Raw genomic sequence first — 24,336 nt, 5'->3', positions numbered from 1 at the left:
AATTACCTTAACTAAACGAGAAATGCCAGAGTAAATTGTGATGCTCACTTATCTAGATAAACTGTGTTTTGGCTGAATGTCTTGCAAAGAATGACTGAATTACTTTACCAATATACACGTTATTGTTATAGTAACTAGGGTCAAGGGATTCTACAGCAAGACAACGTTTTGGTCTACTCTTTTAGTTTATTTTACAGGATTCCTTCTAAGTATGTTGAACTACTTTTGCACCGTACGTAGCCAACCATGCTAATCGGAGATGTGGGGGAAGGACAATAAACTAAACACAAACGCCGTTTAAAAAAAAAAAAGAGATTTCTAGATTTAAAAGTGCATAGCTTCAGTGGTTTCCTAATATCGGAAGTAAACGCATTCCAGACAGCTGCAGAAGCGCATCAGAAAGCGTGCGACACGGTGAGCGTCTTTGTTCGATGGCTAACCAAAAGCCGCTGTGAGGATGACCGGAGTTCGCGTGATGGTTTATATTCCTTGGGGGGGGTGGGTTTGAGTTTGAAGTAAGATAGACAACAAGAAGTTTGCTATTTGAAAGAATATCATAACTCTTAATTGGTAACCCCATATCAGAATCTGTGTATTAGAATAACAAACCGAAATTAGTCCAGTAATGAGCATTTAATAACTACATGCATTATAAAAAACACTTGTATTGTCAAAAGAACTACTAGATCTGTGAGTACAGATGGATAAAAGAAAAGAAAATTAAAATAATGTGACTGCCTACAATAAAACTAGCAATAATCAACCCGCAAACACATTTAAGCAACGTGACATTATTGGTGAGAAAATTAACACATTTATACTCAAAAGGCATTTAAATTATTTAAACAAGTACGTTTGCATTTGAACGTAGCAAATTACCATAATAATCTTGAATGGAGATGTAGCTGGGGGAGGTGGTAAAATGAAGCAAACTAATTCAGCACTTTAGAGATTCTGAATTCAAACCCAAGACTCTGCATTAATGCTCAAAGCCTTCACATATTGCGCTTTGGCATTGAATTCAGCCAAGCCATGGCACAAGGCGCTTACTCGGCAGTTACAGGCCAAGTCACCTACTCGTCTACACGGCTAACAAGGCATGTAGTCTAACAGTGGAGGACGATTATGCAAATGTTTTATGATAAATTCCAGGTTTTGCTTGAATACGCGTAGCTCTGCTGATATGGAACATTCTGTACCGTATTATCTGCACTTGGTTTCCTTGTTCTTTATATACAAAATTGGGGGTGCATCTTATAATCTGGTGCGTGTATGTGCAACCAGATTTGTCCAACTTAATCCACACCTAGCCCAAATTTGGAGTGTGTCTTACTTTCCGAAGCATCCTATAATTCAGAAAATAGTTAGAGAAAACAAATTGTTTGAGTTACTTCTGGAGGCAAAATGAATAAGAAAACGTTCTACCAATTTTTTTTTACAGAAAGGCGGATGTTTAAGAGTCACAGACTTAAGCTAAAGCCACAGACATGAGTCCATTCCAAAACAAGAGGCATACAGTCATACCTCGGTATACGACCGCTTTGGAATACGTAGAATTTGGTATACGTCATTTTCGGTATAAGTCCTACTTTCTGGAACGAATTAACGACGTATACCGAGGTACCACTGTACTTACGTGTCCTGAGCAGAGGGGGGCTTGGGGACTGTGGTGGATGATGTCAGAGATGTGGGCTTAGTCGTGGCATCATCAGGAGGCCAGGATAACTGCACTGCCCCTTCCCCAGCCCGGGCAAAGCGCTCATCCCACTCCACCGGCAGACCCCACCCCGGGCGCTTGTTGCTCTCTGGAGCCGTGGTCTTCTCCCGCTGTGGAGAACGGGAGCACGGTGAGAACCGCGCCGGTCACCACGGGCAACGGCGCCACAAACAAACACAGGTGAATCACTCGTGGAGAAGCAAGGCGGCACAAGCGCACGTTATATTGGGCAAAAGCGTGAAAGCAAGAGAGTCTCAGAGGCCACCCGCTCTGTGACAAACCAAGCGTGCAGTAGTGAGCAAAGAGCAAACGGTGTGCGCTGTATACTGGAGGCACGGGGCGAGGTGATAGGGCGTCGGGCGGGAGCATTCCGTTGACGAATGAAAACTCCTTCACACTTGTATTGAATATAAGGGAATCAAATACATTTCTGGAATGGTAACCCTACTTGTTTCCCTGAAACAAAGTAAACCAAAGGATGAGTCGTGGGTATATACTACTGACAAATGCTGACCGGGTTTTATCCAAGTAAAAGTTGAACAAAAATGCTGACAAGCCAAAACTACAATTTTCCCAAATGCAACCATGTTTCACACTCATCCCCTCCACTTCGTATGATAATTTCACGTATTAGAGCTTGAGAAAAAGCACCTTAAGCATTGTAACAATTAAAGTCCAAAACAGCAGCCAATGTATTTAGTGGTACTCATATGATTACCATAAACAAATTTGACAAGTTGGAAAGTGGAAAAAAAAATCTACTTACCTAAACTACCACTCCTCATTAAGACACGAGAATTCTAAACAAACTGGACTATTAGAAATTTGGTTTGCCATGCTGGAGCCATTCAGATGAGGTCATTGCAACGCTACGGGAAATCAACAGACCCACCAAGGAAGCAGATTTAGTTCGCATTGTGTTTGATCTGGATGAACAGAAGCATAATCAAAGTAAGTAGCCCTAAAATAAATACTGTGGAGATTCGTTAAGCATGTAATTATTCACCCCTCCACAAGAATTTCCACGATTTTGAGTAATGATTCGGTTCAAGAACCAATGCCATTGTTTCATTGTTACCCTCATTGGTAAAGTTTTCCACTTGTTCTGCATGATATTTGCATGGTCTTATTCACTTCATTGGTTTAAATGCACCATTGGCAAACCATTTTTTAAAACTATTAATTGTGTGCATCATGAGCATAATAATTTATTTGAATCGGTGAATCCTTACATGATCAACATGGATTATTACTTCACAAATGTCCCGAAGTGTGGGCAGACACCCCTGATTACACACTCGAATGCTTTTACTGAGAAGCAAATCACAGAGGAAAAGCAGGTAAGGCACAAAGTGGCGTTGTGTGGAATGGGTGGGCGTATACTGCTATGGCAACAGACAGGAGTGGTTAGTAAGCATCTAAATGGGAACAATACATGTCCACATGGCAGCATCTGTAAAAGGGCTAATGTTAGTATCATAGACATCACAGGACTAGGCAGGGCATGCTCTGAGTGAACTCTTTGCATTAATAAATAATTGTGGCAGCCACCTTAGTGACGGGCAGGTCTTTCTTTTTACGTGGGTGCATGGTGAGTGGTGGCCTAACGGTTAACGCACAGCGCTACAATTGTGTGATATGTGAATCAGGCCCAGACCTTCCCCATATGGTGTGATGTGAGATGTCAGCACTTTGGAAGACAAAGACGGATAGGTGTGGTACTGGCAAGAATGCCTCCACGTCCCATTACAGTTTTAAAAGATGCTCAATAACAGTATGTCATCAGTTTAAGGATGAATTTGAGTGGGAATTGTCTTTTAAAGCCAAAATGTTGCGATAAAGAGATTTTCAAATTAGTTTCACAAACATCAGCCTTACATTTTAAACCGTAGATTTATGCACGATTCAAGTTAAATAACCGAATTGTTTAATGGTTGGGTGTATAAAAAGTAAATATATGCTGTGTGGATAATTCTAAGTGCGGTATTCAACATCTTTTGGCTGCACCTTGTGTATACAAAAGCGTACGTGGAACATCAGTGCATGCTGGGAGCAGTGTGGGTTCATGTGAACATATCCTGCCACCCACGGATATAAACGAGCCTCTCATGAGGAGTTTCATTTACTCAGAACAGTCATGCCCTATGTAGTCCTCCTGTGGCTCTGGTTAGTCAAAACAACAACACTGCAGGCAGCAGGGACACCCAAGATTGTATGAAGGATTTGGTCAATGACTCATGTTCTGATTGCCATATTGAAACCAAAATTCAATGTCTTTGTCAACTGTTTTCATTGTAATATTGTCCTATTAACAATTAACATTTAGTTAAATGCGAAGTTCTCTTCGGAACCAAAAGACATTGGATCACAACTTTAAATGATCACACATTGAATGAACATAATTACATTTATATTGAATTGATATTAGGTAACAGGTGAAAATAGACTTTTGCACAAAAATAGCTGCTTATTAGAAACTGATTAAAAAAACTTGTCATCATTAATATATCAGATTTAATTATGTGTTTACATATGCAATTGTCAAACGTATAAACGATTGACCATTTCAATTATCGTTATTAATATTTTAAATTAAATTTTACTCAAAATTTAATTGATGGCAAACTGGAATATCTGCATTTGATGATCGCAAATGTACATTATGTTCATTATGCTTCTTAGTAAACATTTCAAGAGATTCGCTTTGAAACCACTGACGTTGACGTCATGCAGCCAAATTTAGCGATCAATTTGACGAAACGGGTTTCACGGGCAGAAAAGGCAAAACAATCTTGGGAGCACAAGCTGGACCCAACAGCTCGCGCATTACCATGGCCACTGCCGTGAGCTCAGCGCCCCTGTCCTGTAAGGAAAGGGCCTTATGAGGGAGCTGCGCGGGGCTCGCGGGTGAGATGGGCTCATCCTCGTCGCTGGCGGCCTCCGCTGACTGCCGCACTAGAAAGTCTGAGCGCGTGTACGCGAGGCGACGCTTGCGCTGGTTAGCGCCAGCCTTCCTATCCTGCTCCGGTCCGACACGTCACACGAGCAAAGCACGCGGAGGCGTCCGTCATGCAAGCGCCACCCACACGAGGCCGGCCGCGGCGCGCCCTGCAAACGCGCGCCCCCACCGGGGCCCGCGGATCCACAAGCACCTGAGGCTGACAGCACTTTGAAGCGACACGCAAGCAGCACATGTACTTTACATATTCTAACATACATGTTGGTACACACATACATGTTTGCACTTTTACACTTGTAACTGCAAAGCATGGTTAATTAAAAAAAAAAGTATATGTTTAAAAACGTGCACTTTGACGCAAATGTATGGTGCATGTCAACGTAAAAAACGGTATTATTTTAATCGCTGATAGAAAACTGTACTCAGCAGTGCAGCCCGCGTCCTCTGCTGTGTTTGTTGGTGGTTTGCGTTGGTGGAATTGCCATGTCAATTCAACATTCGTGTCAGCAGGAAACCGCCTACACTGCACTGTAAAATGTTTCATATGAACATAAACATACCGGGAACGGCCAACTGGGTGAAATGTAGAGTCTTTCTCCCATGAACAAAATAACTCACACTATGAATATGAACACATGCAACGAACAGCAACAATTTACTCAATTCACGTAAATCCTCAAAATATATATCAGATATTATTAGTATTCATTAGATTTTCATTCGAATGTGCGAATTAAGCTAAAGCGAGCAATGAGGTAGCACTCGTATCTATTGGCACCCTTGAGATGTAGTGTGGAAATTCCATATTCCCATGGTGGGGGCATGTCTCCTCATTGGAGCACCACTCTCACAAAGTATGAATTATTTTATTAACCCTCTAGGGATGACAAGTTATAGTTGATTTAGAGTGACGGCCGGGATTTTAAATCTGGCCAAATTGCTGCAAGGGTGTGTAGCAGTAACGATGGACACTGAAATCACAACGCTCACCACAAATCACTTCCACTTGCGTGGAACCAGCCTCGCAGCTAATTGGGCACTCACACCGACATGCATCGTATACTCAACGTGTCCGATTAGCACGCTCGTCGACGTACGCTGCGAAAGAAGTTCAACATGCATACGTACAACACAGCCCGCACGCTGCGTGTGTGTACTCTAGGTGTGTGCACAATGCATCCCCTGCAGCAATGTGCGATTCAATTTGACGATTCAGGGTCACAATTTAATTCAAGAATCTACCTTTTGTCTCATTTTACGGCCTCATTTGTATTCCCTCAATTTTACAGTGTTGTATGATCCAGTAGCATCACGGTTACGTGATCAAATCATTTGAATATTATTTGCGCAAACAGCTAATAATCGATTGTTTCAAACGCAATTCGATGCGTGTATCGAGAGCATAACAATCGATTTTTATTCTAAAATCCATGCATTGTTACACGCCTAATACACCACATACACGCCTAATACATTACATAGCACGGTTGGCTATGTACGGTGCAAAAGAAGCTCAACACATACATACACATCATATCGATAACAGCAAAGCAGTCCAACGTACATATAGCATTCACATTGCTTGCAGTCTACTCACACCAGCATGCACCACTGCAGCATGCACTCACGCCAGCATGCACGGTGTGTGTGCGTGTGTGTAAATGTGTTGTGTGTATGTGCAGCGCGTGCCACCGAACACGCAAACAGCAAACGTGTGCATAAAAAATCCATGGGAAACGACCGCCCGCCCGCCTGCCCGCTCGCCCGCCCACCCACCCGTCCACCCGCCCGCCGTCAGAGCCCAGCACGCCTCCTGAGTAAATCACCTCATCGCTCTTATTGCCAACCTCGGGGGACGTTGGTGGCGAGAGGGGGTCGCGAGATTCCCTTTGTCTGTCCGCCTCGGCACGGCCTTCCAGGCTGCTGCCCACAAAACGAGACAAAACCCACCATTAGCGTCGCGCTGCCATGGGCTGGCCAATGGAGCACATACATTTGCATTATTGTTCCACAGTTAATCCTTCCAATTATCTGTAATATTAATAATGTTAGAGCTTCACGATAACAAATGCAGAATAACACACGTAGGAACACAATGAAGAACGAAAATGTTGCGATGTGACAAATCTAAACGTAACTTTATTTTTAAAATGTCGCGTTAAAATAAATCAGAGCCTTAACATCGTGCCGGTGCAAAATGCGCAAAGATACAAATTTTCAAAACATTCATTACTACAACCCAGATCTATCAATCTCAGAGATGTCTATGATAGTGGTGATATCATCACTCATTGGTGCACGTGTATTGACAACTGTAGATGCATACAACACCAAATGCATTTACCCAAACCACTCAGCCAACTTGATGTGTGGAAAACTTCACAAAGAAAATTATGCTCTTCCATTTTAGAATCATTATTAGGTGCCAAGTATTGACCAACACCATCGTGGAACTCCTTTTCCCTGCTCAAGTCGAAACTCAAGAATTGCTCTTCTGAACTGCCTACCTCCGATTAGCACGGTTGGCTATGTACAGTGCGAAATAAGTTCTACATACATACAACTGTATCGTCACCTAAAAGCGTCTTACAAATCACCTTGCCATGCGGTAGTCTCATCCTGTCTGCCCTGTTAGTCTCCCATGCGCCCTTCTTGCAGAGCATCTTGAGATATGGTCGCATTTAAGCATGATAAATCCAAACTGCAACGTAACCAAGCACATTTTTTGGCAGCAAGGCAAGCTGTACTCACATCCAAAACGTGCTTGTATCAGAAGTTGTCATTGATCTGCCAACACCACCCCCCCTCCCATCGGTGTAATGTAAGCATGTGTTGTTTTTATTAGAAATGTCTTCACACGAGGTGTGCTTATATCTGGCTTCTACTGTATTACCTTTCCCGGGATCCCTCCGACGGGTCCACATCCTCAGCCACTCCGCTGTCCAACGACTCCATGAGCACTGCGCCCTCCCCCACTCGCCTGGGCGAGAGCTGCTGATTTTCCTGCCTCCAGCGCTGCGCCTTCTCGCGCAATCGATCGGGGTGGTCCGTGTTGTAGTTGTACACGCGTCGCAGGTTGCCGCTGGGCAACGTGCGGCTCTCGAAGCTGCCGCTGACGCGGGCGCTGTGCGACCGCTGGATCCCACAGCTGCCGGGCGTGAGGAGCGGCTGGGAGTAATCGCCCCCTTCCGACGACAGCAAGCTGTCCGTTGGCACGAGAGGCAGGAGAGAACCAGAGACACTGCGCTGGCCCATGCTGCCACCGGCCAGCAATTTTTCCAAAGGTCCGGGGGGCGAGAGAGGAGCAGGTTTTCCCTGGTAAAAGAATCCGTCGTCGAAGTTCTGCTGCGAATTGCTCTTCTCGAGCTTGGGGCGGAACCTCTGTCCTTGCTGGCGAACCATCATCTCACCGCGCCGCTCCAGATCGAGACGCTCGCTCTTGAGAGCTTCTCGTTGCTGGCGTATCAGAGTCATCATCTGATGCTCATCTTTGTCCTGCTGCCTCTTCTGCTGCTTCCCCTGCATTGCTCGGTTCCGCTCCTCCAATTTCTGTAGCAGATTGGTCGTCGGCCGCCCCTCGTCAAAGACTTTGTCTTCGGGGCTTCTTACACTCGTGTCTGCAGACGCTGAAGCTTTGGGGGCATCTGCGGTGGAAGGTGTCTCCATTTTGAGCCCTTCTTTATGACCATCTTGTTTGATCCTTGAGAGAGCGCTTGTCGGCGAGCGTGTGCTCTGCTTACCGATATCTCTTTGCTCTTCATAAGGTGTTGGACTGGATGTCTTTTCTGCCTGGCCAATGGACTGTTCCGTAATGTCAAACTTGGAAGAACTTTCCGAGTCCGGTGTGCCGAGGACCAATTTTGAAGGAGTGACTGGACTCGAAGCTGCTGACATTCCTCTCACGGCAACTTCCCCAGCTTTCTGCTCAGGAGCAATGGTGTCCACATCTTTCCGGAAGCCAGCTCTGCTCAAAATCCTGCTCGGGCTGAGTTGATCGCTGCTGGCACTACGTTTCGAAGCCGAAGGTGGAGAAGTTGGAGTTGGAATGTCGGACGTAGGGAACGTTTCACCTTCGGACGTCGGCGTCACGCTGGGCAAGGTGTCTCCGGAACGCTGCCGTGCATACCCCAGGGAGTAGTCGGCCTGCTCAAGCTCACGCTGGCGGCGGCTCAGCCTCTTGGCCCTCACCTGGGACTGCTTCTCCAAAGGCAGTGACTTTGGGCGATCGCGCATCGACACCGCGGTCTTGGACTCCCCGACGTTCTCGTCTTCAATGCTGCTCGAGGAACTGGCCCTGAGTAAATCGTCCCTCGAAGGGTCGACAACTTTGTCCGTGAGTTCTGTTGAACTCCCTCCCTTGGCAAACAAGCGACCTTCGTCTTCTGGGGTAGTCGTACCTAGGGTCTTCTCCAAATGCTTGCGGTCGTCTTCTGTTTGAGCATTTCTGGTCTCCAATCGCTTGGTCCACTTTTCCTGACTGGCTTTCACCCTATCGGTATTATGTTGCCTCTTGATGTCCTCCTTTTTGTTTTGTTCAAGGAGCATTTTATATCTAAAAAAGACACGCAGATATGTAGTCAACTTCATCACAGTTTGGAATGGACTTATTTGCTTTCACAAAAGAATGAAATACTCTCAAATGTACTTACTCGTCTGTGCATATTCGACATTGCCATGATTACTGTGAAGTGTACAGTCATAAGCATAGAATATTTTATTTCAGTGCAACATCTTTCTGGCGATATAATTTATTAATTAATATGCAATGATTTTATTTTGAGTGAAGCAAGTACCTTTTCCGGGCCACAAATCCACGACATGCTGCCTGCAAGCGGACAATCCTCCAGCACAACCTGTACCTCCGCCAACAAGCCTACAAAAACACACGTCACGAGAGCCAATCGCATTCGGTTCGGTGGCTAAAGGACCCACAACATCAACAATCATTGTATTCACATTTGCTGCACAAATTAATTCTCCAACATATAAAGTGACAAACTAAATTTTATAAAGGGAAAAGTGGATCGGAAATATCACAGGTTTTTATATATGTAATTAACTATTACCGAAACGAGAACGATGATTTGAAAACGTTTCATACACCAGTAATGCAACTGTTAGAGGCCTACTCTGCTTTTCTCCCTTGCACAAACCATTAAAAAAACGAAATTGGCTAAACGTTTCAATGCAGGATTCTCCTGAAAATATCTTGACAATTGGTGAGGATTGTCTGTATAAATAGAGAAGAAAGTGGTAGCAAATTCGCTGTTTGTTGCAGAGGTTCGCGGTATGAATCATCCGACAGTCCTGATTAATGCCGCAGGTGAACTTAATGTTAAATTACACGCCGTCCAGTTTACAAAGGATGTAAAAAAATCCCGTGATGTCATTCGACAAGAGCAGGCCATAGCGCACTGCATCATGGTCAAAATTCGACAAATTAGAAAAATGAGTAAATGCCTCAATTGGTACGACACAAAGCGGCATTCACCCCCCCCCCCCGCACCGCTTTTGTGAAACTACCGCAGACTGTTCCTGCGTGACAGCCCCCTCGTGTCAGCCTTGCGCTAAGAGAATGGTGCAAATTGACTCCATTACATTTTGGCTGTTTTCTCTCCAGGTAAGACAAAAGCAGCGGGGGGGGGGGGGGGGGGGCAGGGGCATGAACCTCAATGGTGCTCGATTGCCCCGACAGCACCGAAGGGGACGCCCTCACCTGGATGGTGCTGGCCGCTTGGCGCGCGCGCAGGAACCGCCGGCGCTCTAGCGCGGCACGGAACCAGCCTTGGATGAGCGTGATGCGGCTCAGCACCGCAGTGTGCAGCGCCGCCGCCAGGGTCTGTCGCTCGCTCTCCTTCATGAACACCTGGGTGAGGCACAGCCACACATGAACAACTGCGCGAAGCACAGCCAGATACAAACACCTGCGCGGTACAGTCACACAGAGGCCACCAGAGGCCTCGCGATGCTCGACACAAGACGAGCGGGATGAGCCACACGACGGGGGTACTTCTACGATGTACTAATGATTTACGTGAAAAAGGCACTGCCCAGGAGAATGTTTGGCAAGGCTTTATCCATTCGTAAATCAAACTTCAAAAGAAATATTTTTCAAGGGGCTCTTGGCTAGTTCCCTCGAGCACATTCAGGGCTACGTGAGCAGCCGCCTGAGCAATGAGCTTCACATTCATAGCGAGAGAAACCTCATTGCCGAGTTTGTCAAAGCTGTGTAGGGCATTGTGATGTCTACTCAGTCTGAAAAACACATTTCTAAACGCACATTTATCTGATTATTCTGAGACGTTGAATCATTATGATGGGATGCAATCTGAAAGGACATATGGCTTGTGAAATACATGGCCGTGAAAAATATAACCACAAAATGGGTTTTAGTAAAGCAACGAAGCACAAAATGTACAAATTGCTCTTTAACCATAGCCTGACTATTGGGTATGACAGATGAATATATTAAAAGCACTTGATAATAACGGCAACGTACAGCTCATTTTCAATTCACTGCTGGATGATAGGATACCCATGTTATATGGTCATGGGGGTTTGTTTGCCCATACCTTAGCACACTTGCGAGTTAAGTTTGGTGAAGGGGAGGGGACCAATACTGGGTGAAATATCACTCACCACTGATGTTAACAGCCATGGCAAGGAGTGAAACTCATGCCGTTGTGTTCATAGCGCAGTGCGCTAACCACTACACTACCACTTTCTCCTGCGTGCCCGCTTCTCCCAACACTCGATGATGTTATAAAAAGGCAGCGTAAAATGAACGAGTTATTAAAATGAAGTAGATCATGGCACGCTTAAATTAATGTGGACCACAAAACATTTTATTTTATCATAATCATTTGACAGTTTCCTTGTTTAATAAATATTGTATGACCGTAGATGCAACCCAGTATTGGAGTATCTCCAAAGCCATGATGGTAATCTTGCCCTGAATCAAAACCTATTAAACTGAGAACCCAGAGAGACCAATAAAATAAACCAAGGATTTCAGTGGTATCCGCAACGCGTAAGTAAACAAACCTTCGCGTGGCCGATTTGAAAATTGCCGGGATTCAGCCTCATTGTGTTGAGGAAGTTGGTGATGTTCTCCTTGCTTTCCCCAGAGTTATGAGGCATGAGCACGTAGAAAACCTGTGCAAATTGCTACACAAAACCAAACATGTTCAGGGTGAATAGCGGAGATTATTAAGTCTATGTCGGTGGCCGAATAGGCTGGTAAAACACCGTCCGTTGTGCCACTTTGTACGAGGCCTGTAGTTTCATTCCCAAAGCCACGGAGTAAAGTAGTGAGACATTAGCGACATGCATCTCCTGGCGTACAGGCATTAATGAACCTCAAACAATAGTCAACAAATTAGGTACTTTGAGGCGCTAGTTTCAAATGCCACATCAAGAGCTACAAAACGAATGCATCATTAAATTGACCAAAACACACAAATAGCAACTCTTAAGTGGCTTGTTAAATATCAAACAGTAGATGTGTGCATTATCTGCACAAGACAAAGAGCCCCCCCCCCCCCCCAATATCCTCATCAGAATGTAGGCGCAAGTGCCGTTAGCGAGCACCTATAAAGGCCGGCACGGCACACAAAGGGGTGGGTGGTCAACGCCATGCCTGGGCGCCTTAGCCTTCTCAATTTAGATTTTTACATATGGCACCAAGTACTAATTTGAGGCCGAGTCGACCTAGGAGAGGCCCAAGACCCGGTAAATTAATTGTCACTGGTGTTGGCCGTGTGCAGCGTGCTAATCGCTCCACCACCGCTCCCACATCTAAGACGGACCAAAAGAAACCAAAATTATGGCACAAGCTAATTCTGGGTGACAGAACACGGATTTATTCCCATCTCAGAGGTCCAGTTGGCAGAATATTTGCAGAAACATTTACCTATTGTCCGAGTCCAGATGATATATTGCCATTATATGAACAACATTTTAGTATTGATCAATTCCTATGTCACTTACTTACAACTGTTAAATCAGCACCAAATAATCTAATTGTCTCATTTAGGGTGGAGATAGGAACCGCTTCGCAATAACCTCACTATAGAAATCATGCATGCTGTCAGAATTATCAGACATAAGCTAGAAGTCGGTTGTTGGGAATATTTCACAATTCCCGTAACTAAACTGCTCACCTATTCAATAAATCAATTACTGGGACGTTAAAGGATATGTAACAGCAGTTCGTTTAAAGTAGCCTTATTTGCATATCCAACGTGACGACCGACAACTGGAGGCAGAGCTGCTTTGGGGCTCATGGAGCCCATTTCTTCTACGTGGTTGTGACAACAAGAAAACGGTAAGACGTGCAGGGAAAAACAGCTGGCAACTCACACGCAATGGATGAACCAGTAATCCGTCTTTACCTTGAAGCTGTAGCGGACGCTGTACCCGGCTTGCCGGATGCGCACAGTTTCAAGCATGCCCGTGTATCTCAGCTGCCTGAGCACCACCTTCTCATCAAACCTCAGAGGCATCTGGAGGTACGCACCGCACAGACACACACTCTCTGGGTTTAAACACCATCATAACCAATTAAACTGTTCACTATAAACTACTTTTTTTTCATCCGGTAAGGCCCCACTGAGCTATATATCTTTTTTTCAGAAGCTACCTGGCCACGAATGATAGCTCAACCAAGTGGCTTATATTGAAATTCATAGCAGCGAAATACTCTAAACGCATGTTTCTAAATGTGCAGGGAAAACCCGGAGGACCCAGAGAAACATCCACACAACCACGGGGAGAACATGCAATCTCCAAGCGAGGTAGTTAACATCTCGCCATTGAGATATTAATTACCAGGCGTGATTATGAAGGCATGATGAAAAAGTTTTAAAATACCATGAATCTGCTAATTATTTATGAACAAGAGATTTAACATAAGCCTAAACCGACATCACAGAAATCTTGACTTAAAGCTTTCATGACTGCAGGAATTCATATTCTTTTGGTCTTTCGGTAAAGCCACGTAGATAGATTCAAAGAAAATAACAAAATACGTGACTTTACCAAAAGACCCAAAAAATAGGCATCACAGAATTGTGTTGTTTCTAACATTAACTCAATGTAAACACGATATAATTCCTGACAATTTACATCGCTTCCTTGGTTGCTTTTCAAATGTCATACAAATTAAAGATTCCCTGTTAACTCCAAATGTGCAAATCTCCTTAGAAACACAGTTTTGTAGCCATAACAAAAAGTTGTGCCCAGTGAACATAACATGTAAATGTACCGTAACAAAATACATATATATAACACACATGGCGTGTACACTACCTGTTACGTAACATTAAAAACATACATTCTGTTAGAATCGCCGCTAACTAAAACAAACCATTTGCCAACATGGAAATCTGTTTTTGCTTGGATGATTAATGGGCCCTGAAAACGCACAGCGGCGCTCTCGGCCACGGATGGCCGCGCCAAGAACAGCAATCGGCGCGCGCTTGCCACCAGCTCCCTCACCTTGTCGGCGTTGGAGCGGATGCACCTGATGAAGAACGGATCCGCATGGTCGAGCGTCTCCATCAGCTTGTTGAGGGACGTCTGCACACGCGAACACAAGCCATCGATGGCCACACGGGGTTAACGTTTTTTGATGCGCTGCAGGGCCACGCACGTGGTGTGCACGTTATGCTAAACACACAGACAAAGAGAGATGTTAAAACAAGTTCAGAATGGATTGTAAAACGAATATACAGCTTTAGTTATTATACACAAGTTTAATTTATGAAGCGGTAACCCACCCCAAGATTCTAGACTACTTCACTGTAACTCAATGAAAACTCCAATGGTCTGTGCTGTTTAGGGGAGCGAGTTTCCCTCAGATCATCGATGCAACACATGACCTGTCATCTCAACAGCCCCTGTATCTCTGGGCTGTCCCACAATACTACATCAATGCTTGCCATGATGTGGTACTGAATTCGATGGAAATGCTTATGGGAGGCCTTCATCCAGCAGTGGATCAATCATGGCTGCTTTTTTCCCCATTTCTCTCCTTACGATGGCTAAAATCATATCCAGTTTAAGGTGGAACATTTCCGTGCTTTTTGCACAGCTTTACACTTTTAATGGCCACCTAAAATCAATCCTCAATGTACACGTTTGAAACCCGTCGAGATGCAATCTCAGACTAGATTAATTGTACCATCTTTCTTTAATTAAATCTTGCTAAAACTGAGATCCTTCAAATTCATAAAAGGTTTGAAGCTTTCGTGACTGCAGGAATCCATACTCTTTGGTTCTTTCAGTAAAACATAATAAAACAATTCTCACGACGTTTCGGCCACAACGCAAGCAGCCATCCTCAGGCGAAGAATGAAACACCCCAAGCTTGGAGCGTATATTTAAGCTGGGTTAGAGGGGGGGGAGGTGGGAAGAAGAGCGCCTAAACAAAATAATTTGCATATCAAGAGGAATTCAGCATATGGAAAATGCGTAGGAGGTGGGCGGGGGGGGTTCCAAATCAATACTATGCCCGTGCATTATGCAGGATTAGCAGCATCAAAGGGGGGGGGGGGAAGGGGGGGAGCATTAACAAAGGAAAGGAATGTTAATAGTATGTAGCTGTAGTTACTAAACAACCACGTAAAAAACTACAGTATAAACTGCATGACAAACTAAAGTATAAACTACATAGCATCATCAGTAAACTTACTATACTCTACAATAAGCTGAGTTACTAACAGTAAGTAATACATGAAAAATTCTACGTTGTAAAAAATTATATAATATGCTTCCATCTAAACTTTATTCTCTTACATCACACGCGTCTATACCGTACTATATACTTCCATAGGCAAAACCAACATTAAATTACATACTGTATTGCTATAAACCACCCTATACCTTATACATTTTTAATATAACACTATGTATTATTCTACCCACCCTAATGTGTATCAAAATGGTTTATTACGTCCTTCCAGTGATTGCTAAGCCAGAATCCATCTTCTCGGTTAAAATTGTCTCTGTGTTTGTAAATGTGGATCGCCTCATGTACGAATCTCTCATGATAGCCAGATGGCTTGCAGAGAACCTCTGTCTTGGAGAAGTCAATGTCATGTGAGCCCACTGAGTTGTAACAGTGATCTGCCACGGCTGAGGTGTTTGTCCTACAGTGTTTCAGGTCAGCTTTATGTTCACGGATGCGGTCCGAGACATGTCGTTTGGTTTCCCCAATGTAACTGCTACCACAGAGGCAACTTAGTTTGTAGACACCAGGGTACTGTATGTCTGGAACCACATCTTTTACAGACGGTACCAGATCACGGATTTTATGTACTGTGTTGAATCGGACCTGGATCTTGTGTTTAATCAGGATTTTGGAGATCTTTTTTGTGACCCCAGCAATGTAGGGTAAGGTGATGGTCTTGAAAGGCTCCTCAACAGGATCCTTCTTGGTGGTTGGAGTGATGGCTTTGCGGATTGTGTAGTCGGAGTAACCATTAGCCTTAAGAGCTTGGCGTACGTGTTTGAGTTCACTGGAAATGTGTTCATGGTCGGAGATGCATTGGGCTCTATGATATAGAGTCTTGATGAGGGAATTCTTCTGGGATGGATGGTGGTGGGAATCCGGTTTTAGATAAGCATCCGTGTGGGTGGCTTTCCTGTAGACAGAGTGGCTCATTGAACCATCAGGTCTCCTTTTGATTAGGACATCCAAAAAGGGTAGCTTGCCATCATTTTCGACTTCCATGGTGAATCTGATGGCTGGGTGTATGGAATTGATATGGTCGAGAAATTGGTCTAGAGCAGGCCGGCCATGTGGCCAGATGACAAAAGTGTCGTCTACGTACCTCTTCCATAAGGTCGGGCGTAGAGTGGCAGTCTGGATGGCGTCCGTCTCAAATTTCTCCATGAAGATGTTGGCTACAACCGGAGATAAGGGGGAGCCCATTGGGGTGCCCTCAATTTGCTTGTAGAAGGTTCCATTCCAGGTGAAGTATGTATTGGTTAAGCAGTGTCTCACCAGGGGGGGTACCCCAGCATTCAGTCCTTGATGAACCAAGTCTTCAATGATTGCGATGGTGTCAGGCACAGGCACCTTGGTGAACAAGGAAACCACATCAAAACTGACAAGCAGGTCGTCTGGGGACAGGGCAATCCCCTTGATTGTTGATACCAGGTCAGTAGAGTTTAGTACTGCAGAGGTGGTTTTTCCAGTGAAAGGCCGTAGGATTTCGGACAAAAAACGAGCCAGTTTGTAAGTCGGGGAGTTGATAGTAGAGACAATGGGACGAAGAGGTGTATCTTCTTTATGTATCTTTGGCAAGCCGTACAATCTTGGTGGCCTGGCTGCAGAAGGTTTCAACGAGAACTGTTTGGTCTGATCAATTAATGCGGTTGAAGCAGAAATGATGTTGTTGGTTTTGGAGACGAGGCTGTTGGTGGGGTCTCTTTTTATTTTTGTATAGCTGCCATCGGTGAGTAGTTCTTGAATTTTGTTGTTGTATTCTATTTTGTCCATGATGACAGTGGCATTGCCTTTGTCGGCTGAGAGGATGACAATGTCATCCCTCTTTTTTTAATTGAGCTAATTCAAAACGCTCATCTTTGCTGATGTTGCTAGCTGGCATCTTAGCGTTTTTGAGGGTTACAGAGATTTCCGATCTTGCTACGTCTGCAGCGATGTGACTCAAGCCCTTGAGAGCTACATCTACTCGAGCAATTATATCATTAACTGGTATGTGTCTAGGTGTGACTGCAAAGTTTAGTCCTTTAGCTAAAACGGATTTCAAACCTTCAGAAATAGGACTGTTACTGCGATTAATTACGACTTTGTTAACATCTAGCTTTTCAATGTGTGGGTCCGGTTTCTTGTTTGAGAGGCGGTTGAATTTGGAAATCAAGTTGTCCTTACATTTAGTCGACATAGCGGCAGCTGAAGAGGCAGTCATTTTTTCCACATGTTCCCAATCCGATGTGGACATTGTTGCACTCAAGGATAAGTGTGATTTGTAGAGTGTCTTGTCTAACTGATCTAGTTCGGTGCGCGTAAGTCTGATTTTCTCTGAGATAAGAGCTAAGCTAGTTCTAGACAGAATTCGTTTCGCATTAGAAGAAGTTACAGCAGCAGATGTTAGTGTAAATGCGTTCGGTATTACCTTAGAGTCGCGGCATCTCTTCAGAAAGGTGAGAGACTCGATTAGCTGAGCCTTCTTGTCCCGGAGCTTGTTGAAGGATCTCAAAGTTATGTGGAAACCCTCCCCGTAGAGGCGGTTAAATTTTCCATATGCTGAATTCCTCTTGATATGCAAATTATTTTGTTTAGGCGCTCTTCTTCCCACCTCCCCCCCCTCTAACCCAGCTTAAATATACGCTCCAAGCTTGGGGTGTTTCATTCTTCGCCTGAGGATGGCTGCTTGCGTTGTGGCCGAAACGTCGTGAGAATTGTTTTATTATGTTTTATTTTTATTATTTTATTACTTCCCTTCTACGTGACTTTACCGAAAGAACCAAGAAGATGAATCCCTGCAGTCACGAAAGCTTTAAATCGAAATTTAACCGCCTCTACGGGGAGGGTTTCCACATAACTTTGAGATCCTTCAACAAGCTCCGGGACAAGAAGGCTCAGCTAATCGAGTCTCTCACCTTTCTGAAGAGATGCCGCGACTCTAAGGTAATACCGAACGCATTTACACTAACATCTGCTGCTGTAACTTCTTCTAATGCGAAACGAATTCTGTCTAGAACTAGCTTAGCTCTTATCTCAGAGAAAATCAGACTTACGCGCACCGAACTAGATCAGTTAGACAAGACACTCTACAAATCACACTTATCCTTGAGTGCAACAATGTCCACATCGGATTGGGAACATGTGGAAAAAATGACTGCCTCTTCAGCTGCCGCTATGTCGACTAAATGTAAGGACAACTTGATTTCCAAATTCAACCGCCTCTCAAACAAGAAACCGGACCCACACATTGAAAAGCTAGATGTTAACAAAGTCGTAATTAATCGCAGTAACAGTCCTATTTCTGAAGGTTTGAAATCCGTTTTAGCTAAAGGACTAAACTTTGCAGTCACACCTAGACACATACCAGTTAATGATATAATTGCTCGAGTAGATGTAGCTCTCAAGGGCTTGAGTCACATCGCTGCAGACGTAGCAAGATCGGAAATCTCTGTAACCCTCAAAAACGCTAAGATGCCAGCTAGCAACATCAGCAAAGATGAGCGTTTTGAATTAGCTCAATTAAAAAAGAGGGATGACATTGTCATCCTCTCAGCCGACAAAGGCAATGCCACTGTCATCATGGACAAAATAGAATACAACAACAAAATTCAAGAACTACTCACCGATGGCAGCTATACAAAAATAAAAAGAGACCCCACCAACAGCCTCGTCTCCAAAACCAACAACATCATTTCTGCTTCAACCGCATTAATTGATCAGACCAAACAGTTCTCGTTGAAACCTTCTGCAGCCAGGCCACCAAGATTGTACGGCTTGCCAAAGATACATAAAGAAGATACACCTCTTCGTCCCATTGTCTCTACTATCAACTCCCCGACTTACAAACTGGCTCGTTTTTTGTCCGAAATCCTACGGCCTTTCACTGGAAAAACCACCTCTGCAGTACTAAACTCTACTGACCTGGTATCAACAATCAAGGGGATTGCCCTGTCCCCAGACGACCTGCTTGTCAGTTTTGATGTGGTTTCCTTGTTCACCAAGGTGCCTGTGCCTGACACCATCGCAATCATTGAAGACTTGGTTCATCAAGGACTGAATGCTGGGGTACCCCCCCTGGTGAGACACTGCTTAACCAATACATACTTCACCTGGAATGGAACCTTCTACAAGCAAATTGAGGGCACCCCAATGGGCTCCCCCTTATCTCCGGTTGTAGCCAACATCTTCATGGAGAAATTTGAGACGGACGCCATCCAGACTGCCACTCTACGCCCGACCTTATGGAAGAGGTACGTAGACGACACTTTTGTCATCTGGCCACATGGCCGGCCTGCTCTAGACCAATTTCTCGACCATATCAATTCCATACACCCAGCCATCAGATTCACCATGGAAGTCGAAAATGATGGCAAGCTACCCTTTTTGGATGTCCTAATCAAAAGGAGACCTGATGGTTCAATGAGCCACTCTGTCTACAGGAAAGCCACCCACACGGATGCTTATCTAAAACCGGATTCCCACCACCATCCATCCCAGAAGAATTCCCTCATCAAGACTCTATATCATAGAGCCCAATGCATCTCCGACCATGAACACATTTCCAGTGAACTCAAACACGTACGCCAAGCTCTTAAGGCTAATGGTTACTCCGACTACACAATCCGCAAAGCCATCACTCCAACCACCAAGAAGGATCCTGTTGAGGAGCCTTTCAAGACCATCACCTTACCCTACATTGCTGGGGTCACAAAAAAGATCTCCAAAATCCTGATTAAACACAAGATCCAGGTCCGATTCAACACAGTACATAAAATCCGTGATCTGGTACCGTCTGTAAAAGATGTGGTTCCAGACATACAGTACCCTGGTGTCTACAAACTAAGTTGCCTCTGTGGTAGCAGTTACATTGGGGAAACCAAACGACATGTCTCGGACCGCATCCGTGAACATAAAGCTGACCTGAAACACTGTAGGACAAACACCTCAGCCGTGGCAGATCACTGTTACAACTCAGTGGGCTCACATGACATTGACTTCTCCAAGACAGAGGTTCTCTGCAAGCCATCTGGCTATCATGAGAGATTCGTACATGAGGCGATCCACATTTACAAACACAGAGACAATTTTAACCGAGAAGATGGATTCTGGCTTAGCAATCACTGGAAGGACGTAATAAACCATTTTGATACACATTAGGGTGGGTAGAATAATACATAGTGTTATATTAAAAATGTATAAGGTATAGGGTGGTTTATAGCAATACAGTATGTAATTTAATGTTGGTTTTGCCTATGGAAGTATATAGTACGGTATAGACGCGTGTGATGTAAGAGAATAAAGTTTAGATGGAAGCATATTATATAATTTTTTACAACGTAGAATTTTTCATGTATTACTTACTGTTAGTAACTCAGCTTATTGTAGAGTATAGTAAGTTTACTGATGATGCTATGTAGTTTATACTTTAGTTTGTCATGCAGTTTATACTGTAGTTTTTTACGTGGTTGTTTAGTAACTACAGCTACATACTATTAACATTCCTTTCCTTTGTTAATGCTCCCCCCCTTCCCCCCCCCCCCTTTGATGCTGCTAATCCTGCATAATGCACGGGCATAGTATTGATTTGGAACCCCCCCCGCCCACCTCCTACGCATTTTCCATATGCTGAATTCCTCTTGATATGCAAATTATTTTGTTTAGGCGCTCTTCTTCCCACCTCCCCCCCCTCTAACCCAGCTTAAATATACGCTCCAAGCTTGGGGTGTTTCATTCTTCGCCTGAGGATGGCTGCTTGCGTTGTGGCCGAAACGTCGTGAGAATTGTTTTATTATGTTTTATTTTTATTATTTTATTACTTCCCTTCTACGTGACTTTACCGAAAGAACCAAGAAGATGAATCCCTGCAGTCACGAAAGCTTTAAATCGAAATTCTTTCAGTAAAGTCACGTAGTTAGAAATAAAATAAAACAAATCACGACGCTTCGATCGCAACACAAGCGGTCGTCATCAGTTTCTAACTACGTGACTTTACCGAAAGAACCAAAGAGTATTCATAAAAGGTCTGTCCGATATAAAGTCTCCATGTCAAGTGTGTATCTCCGAAAAACCACGGGCTTCCTTTTACCCCCCACCACATATTCCAGCTCTCGAAGCCCTCTCACCTGCACCTGAGTAACATCGCACGCATATGTTCCTGAACAACTGCATCTTACTCTTCCACAGTGTCCCACAGTCCCTCATTTCTAGGTGACAGATGATTCATAATGTCGATGCAAGATTCCTCACCCATGTGTGGAAGCATAAACCCTCGTTAATTCAACACACATGGGGCTATGGCTTTACCGAATTATCCAATATTGAGAATTATGTACAATGGTACTAATCTTCTCCCGGCCTTTCTCGATGTTGTAAAAGGTGATTTCTTTTATTTAAAACTCTTCACACACCATACGCATTGGCACACCTGCATCAATTCTACCCAAAACTTTGGATTTGTCTCGCAGACTAAGGGATTTATACTTCAGTCCCTTTCCATTACTTATTGATGTAGGTGTAGATGACATTTCTGAGAGGGTTTGCTTGCACAGAGTGCACAAACAAGGTCAAGTCCAAAGCGACAGGTCTGCACTAATGCTCACCATGCGTGCTGCCACTAAACATGAGTTATTGTTGTGATCGTGGCGCGCGGCTCCACGTGCATGCCGAAATTGGACCATTCGGTAAGGCAATTCAGCTCATGGTGAAATACTAATACTGTATATAGGCCTAAAACACAGCTGTGCCGAATAATCCCCAATTACGAATGATGAAATGCTGAAATAACAAGCTTTTACTGTAATTATATCATGCTCTTCCTGTATTATGATCATTAGCACTGGCTTCATGTCACGTCTCAGATTCACTTCAAGATTGCAGTGGCAGTTTTCAGGATTCATGGCATTGCCCCTCCTGGCTTATCTCGCCTATCGCACCCTGCTCTCTGGCACGTCATCTCCGCTCCTAAAACAAATGCCTCCTCCACCACCTCCTCCCCTCCTCCTCCTCCTCTCAAAGCCGTTTATCCTCTAGCTTATGCTTGCTATTCATTTGGCGTGTAAATATGTAGAATATTTTCCTATAAACATTACTCTCCATGATTACAAATTTATATAAGTGCATACAGGTTTCCCTAGCTTTATGTGGGTTCGGTTTGTGCGTGGTTAGCTGTATGCTGAACCTCTGTCACACTTAATTTAGGAGCTTTCGTGACTGCAGGAATCCTCTTTGTGCCGATGTGTGTCCTCTCTCTGTGTGCCGTTGTGATGTCTGTCTGCTTGTATGTATGTCTATAGTTTTCTAGTTAGATTTTTTGTTGCTATTTCTTTTATACCTGATGATGATTGCTTGTGTTGCAATCGAAACGTCGTAATATGTTATTTTAATTTATTATTTTATTTTTAGACGTGACTTAACCAAAAAGAACCAAAGAATAACTCTGTCACACTGTACATAGCCAACTGCGTGAATTGGAGGTGTGAGGAATGTCAAAGCGAGGAGGTGCGATGTTTGGGTCTCGAATGAGGTGTTTATTATTCTGGACATCCGTGTTGTTCCACTCTGTCTGTCACCGTTCTTCTGGATCTAGATGACATTTTATGATGGTGACAGGACGATCCCAAAAGGGAGATCGGGAGTTGAAGTGGTGGCGAGCAACGTTGTTGAGGTATTTGTTGATGTGTAGGTTACCGTTGGCAAGAAAAACATAAAAACTTCTTTGCAGTGTGTACGTCTCTGTGGATATTTGGTGGCAGATTGTTCACTGGAACAGGGAGCCAGGGGATTGGTGTGGGTTTCATTGTGTCAGTAATGATGCGCAATAGGTTATTTAATTTTGCATCTTGCAGTATTGTGCACGAGGGTAGTGCACAATACTATACCACTGAGTAGATCCCTCAATGCAATTTGATTTCACTCATATGCAGCTATGCGGTCGGACACGGGGCAACATTGTGTGTACTTTATGTACTGTATGCGCTAACCGGCAACTGTCCCGTGCGGTTTCACTTTATTTGCCCTTTTCTATGGAATGCATTTACTACATTAAGTGAGGGAAACCTGTATACATTTTATATGTTAAAAGCACGGGGTTAAAATCACTTCATATTTTCTTCACTCTTTTACACTTATATTTCATAAACTGTGTATGAGGGAAATGCATCGGCTACTTACCACTAGTTTGTAATAAAGGTAGGGTTTTTCATATGGTAGACCAAGTTTAAAATGTTTTTTTTACACCATAAACAGGGGATAACATACATCAATAAATGATCATTATGGCGGTTCCCCGGGGTACCAAATAATACAAAATGTCCGAGGCAATTAAATACTTTATTTCTGGGACACTATTTTTTCCAGGGGGGTGTACTTCACTCCGCGACTGGGGTGCCAATCAATCCGAAATCAGTGCCACACTCCGCGATGTCAGCAAACATGACCATAAAAATCCGTTATCGAAAATTTCAACTTTGAACAGTGCATCGTGCACAGCTCGTCGAGATGAGTCGATTGCCACATCGCCGACCATCAACAGACTAAAAATGACTGCATCACGGACATGATGCGAGAACCGGGGTACCATGGAACCCCGGGGTACCGCCATAAGGTTAAAATGCTGCAACAACGAATGCTTCCTGTTAAACCAGGCATTCAGTGAGACTATTAAAACAGCGACCCATCTCAATCAATATAAATTGATAGCGTTTTAATATATAATTATTTGTGATTTGAATATATTCATGTTTATTCTGGGGACTGTCAGAAGACCTGAAAAACCAGGTCTGCTCCACGAGAGCTCTTGTAGCATGCCTTGTTGAGGTGTGGCGTGAAAAAAAACCACCCACAGACATCACAGAACTCGCAATGAATCATGAAGCCAGTGGCAATGCTCTCCACTCTGGGATCACATTCCCTCCTTGGGGTTTTCAGCACTGTAAACCTACCCCCCAT

The 24,336-nt window shown here is 44.1% G+C and overlaps 1 protein-coding gene across 8 annotated transcripts in view; it reads right to left on the bottom strand.

Annotated features, from left to right (window-relative positions):
• The window catches only part of LOC144953668 (unconventional myosin-IXa-like), a 192,078-nt gene that overhangs the window by 25,050 nt on the left and 142,692 nt on the right, over positions 1–24,336 (bottom strand). For 5 of the 8 annotated variants that reach the window (XM_078884247.1, XM_078884264.1, XM_078884279.1 and 2 more), the window contains 9 exons: positions 14,175–14,255; positions 13,070–13,180; positions 11,721–11,843; positions 10,393–10,542; positions 9,470–9,549; positions 7,570–9,228; positions 6,503–6,599; positions 4,548–4,580; positions 1,637–1,827 (listed from right to left, as the gene is read on the bottom strand). In XM_078884247.1, coding sequence (XP_078740373.1) covers positions 1,637–1,827; positions 4,548–4,580; positions 6,503–6,599; positions 7,570–9,228; positions 9,470–9,549; positions 10,393–10,542; positions 11,721–11,843; positions 13,070–13,180; positions 14,175–14,255 — 2,525 coding nt within the window. Of the gene's footprint in view, positions 1–1,636; positions 1,828–4,547; positions 4,737–6,502; positions 6,600–7,569; positions 9,229–9,469; positions 9,550–10,392; positions 10,543–11,720; positions 11,844–13,069; positions 13,181–14,174; positions 14,256–24,336 lie in introns of all 8 variants that reach the window. The other 3 variants (XM_078884251.1, XM_078884246.1, XM_078884257.1) reach the window with 3 other exon arrangements.

This window comes from Lampetra fluviatilis, chromosome 3 (genome assembly GCF_964198595.1).
Source record: "Lampetra fluviatilis chromosome 3, kcLamFluv1.1, whole genome shotgun sequence".
NCBI lineage: Eukaryota > Metazoa > Chordata > Hyperoartia > Petromyzontiformes > Petromyzontidae > Lampetra > Lampetra fluviatilis.
Note: the sequence above shows the minus strand (reverse complement) of the source record. Positions and strands in the feature narration are given on the sequence as shown.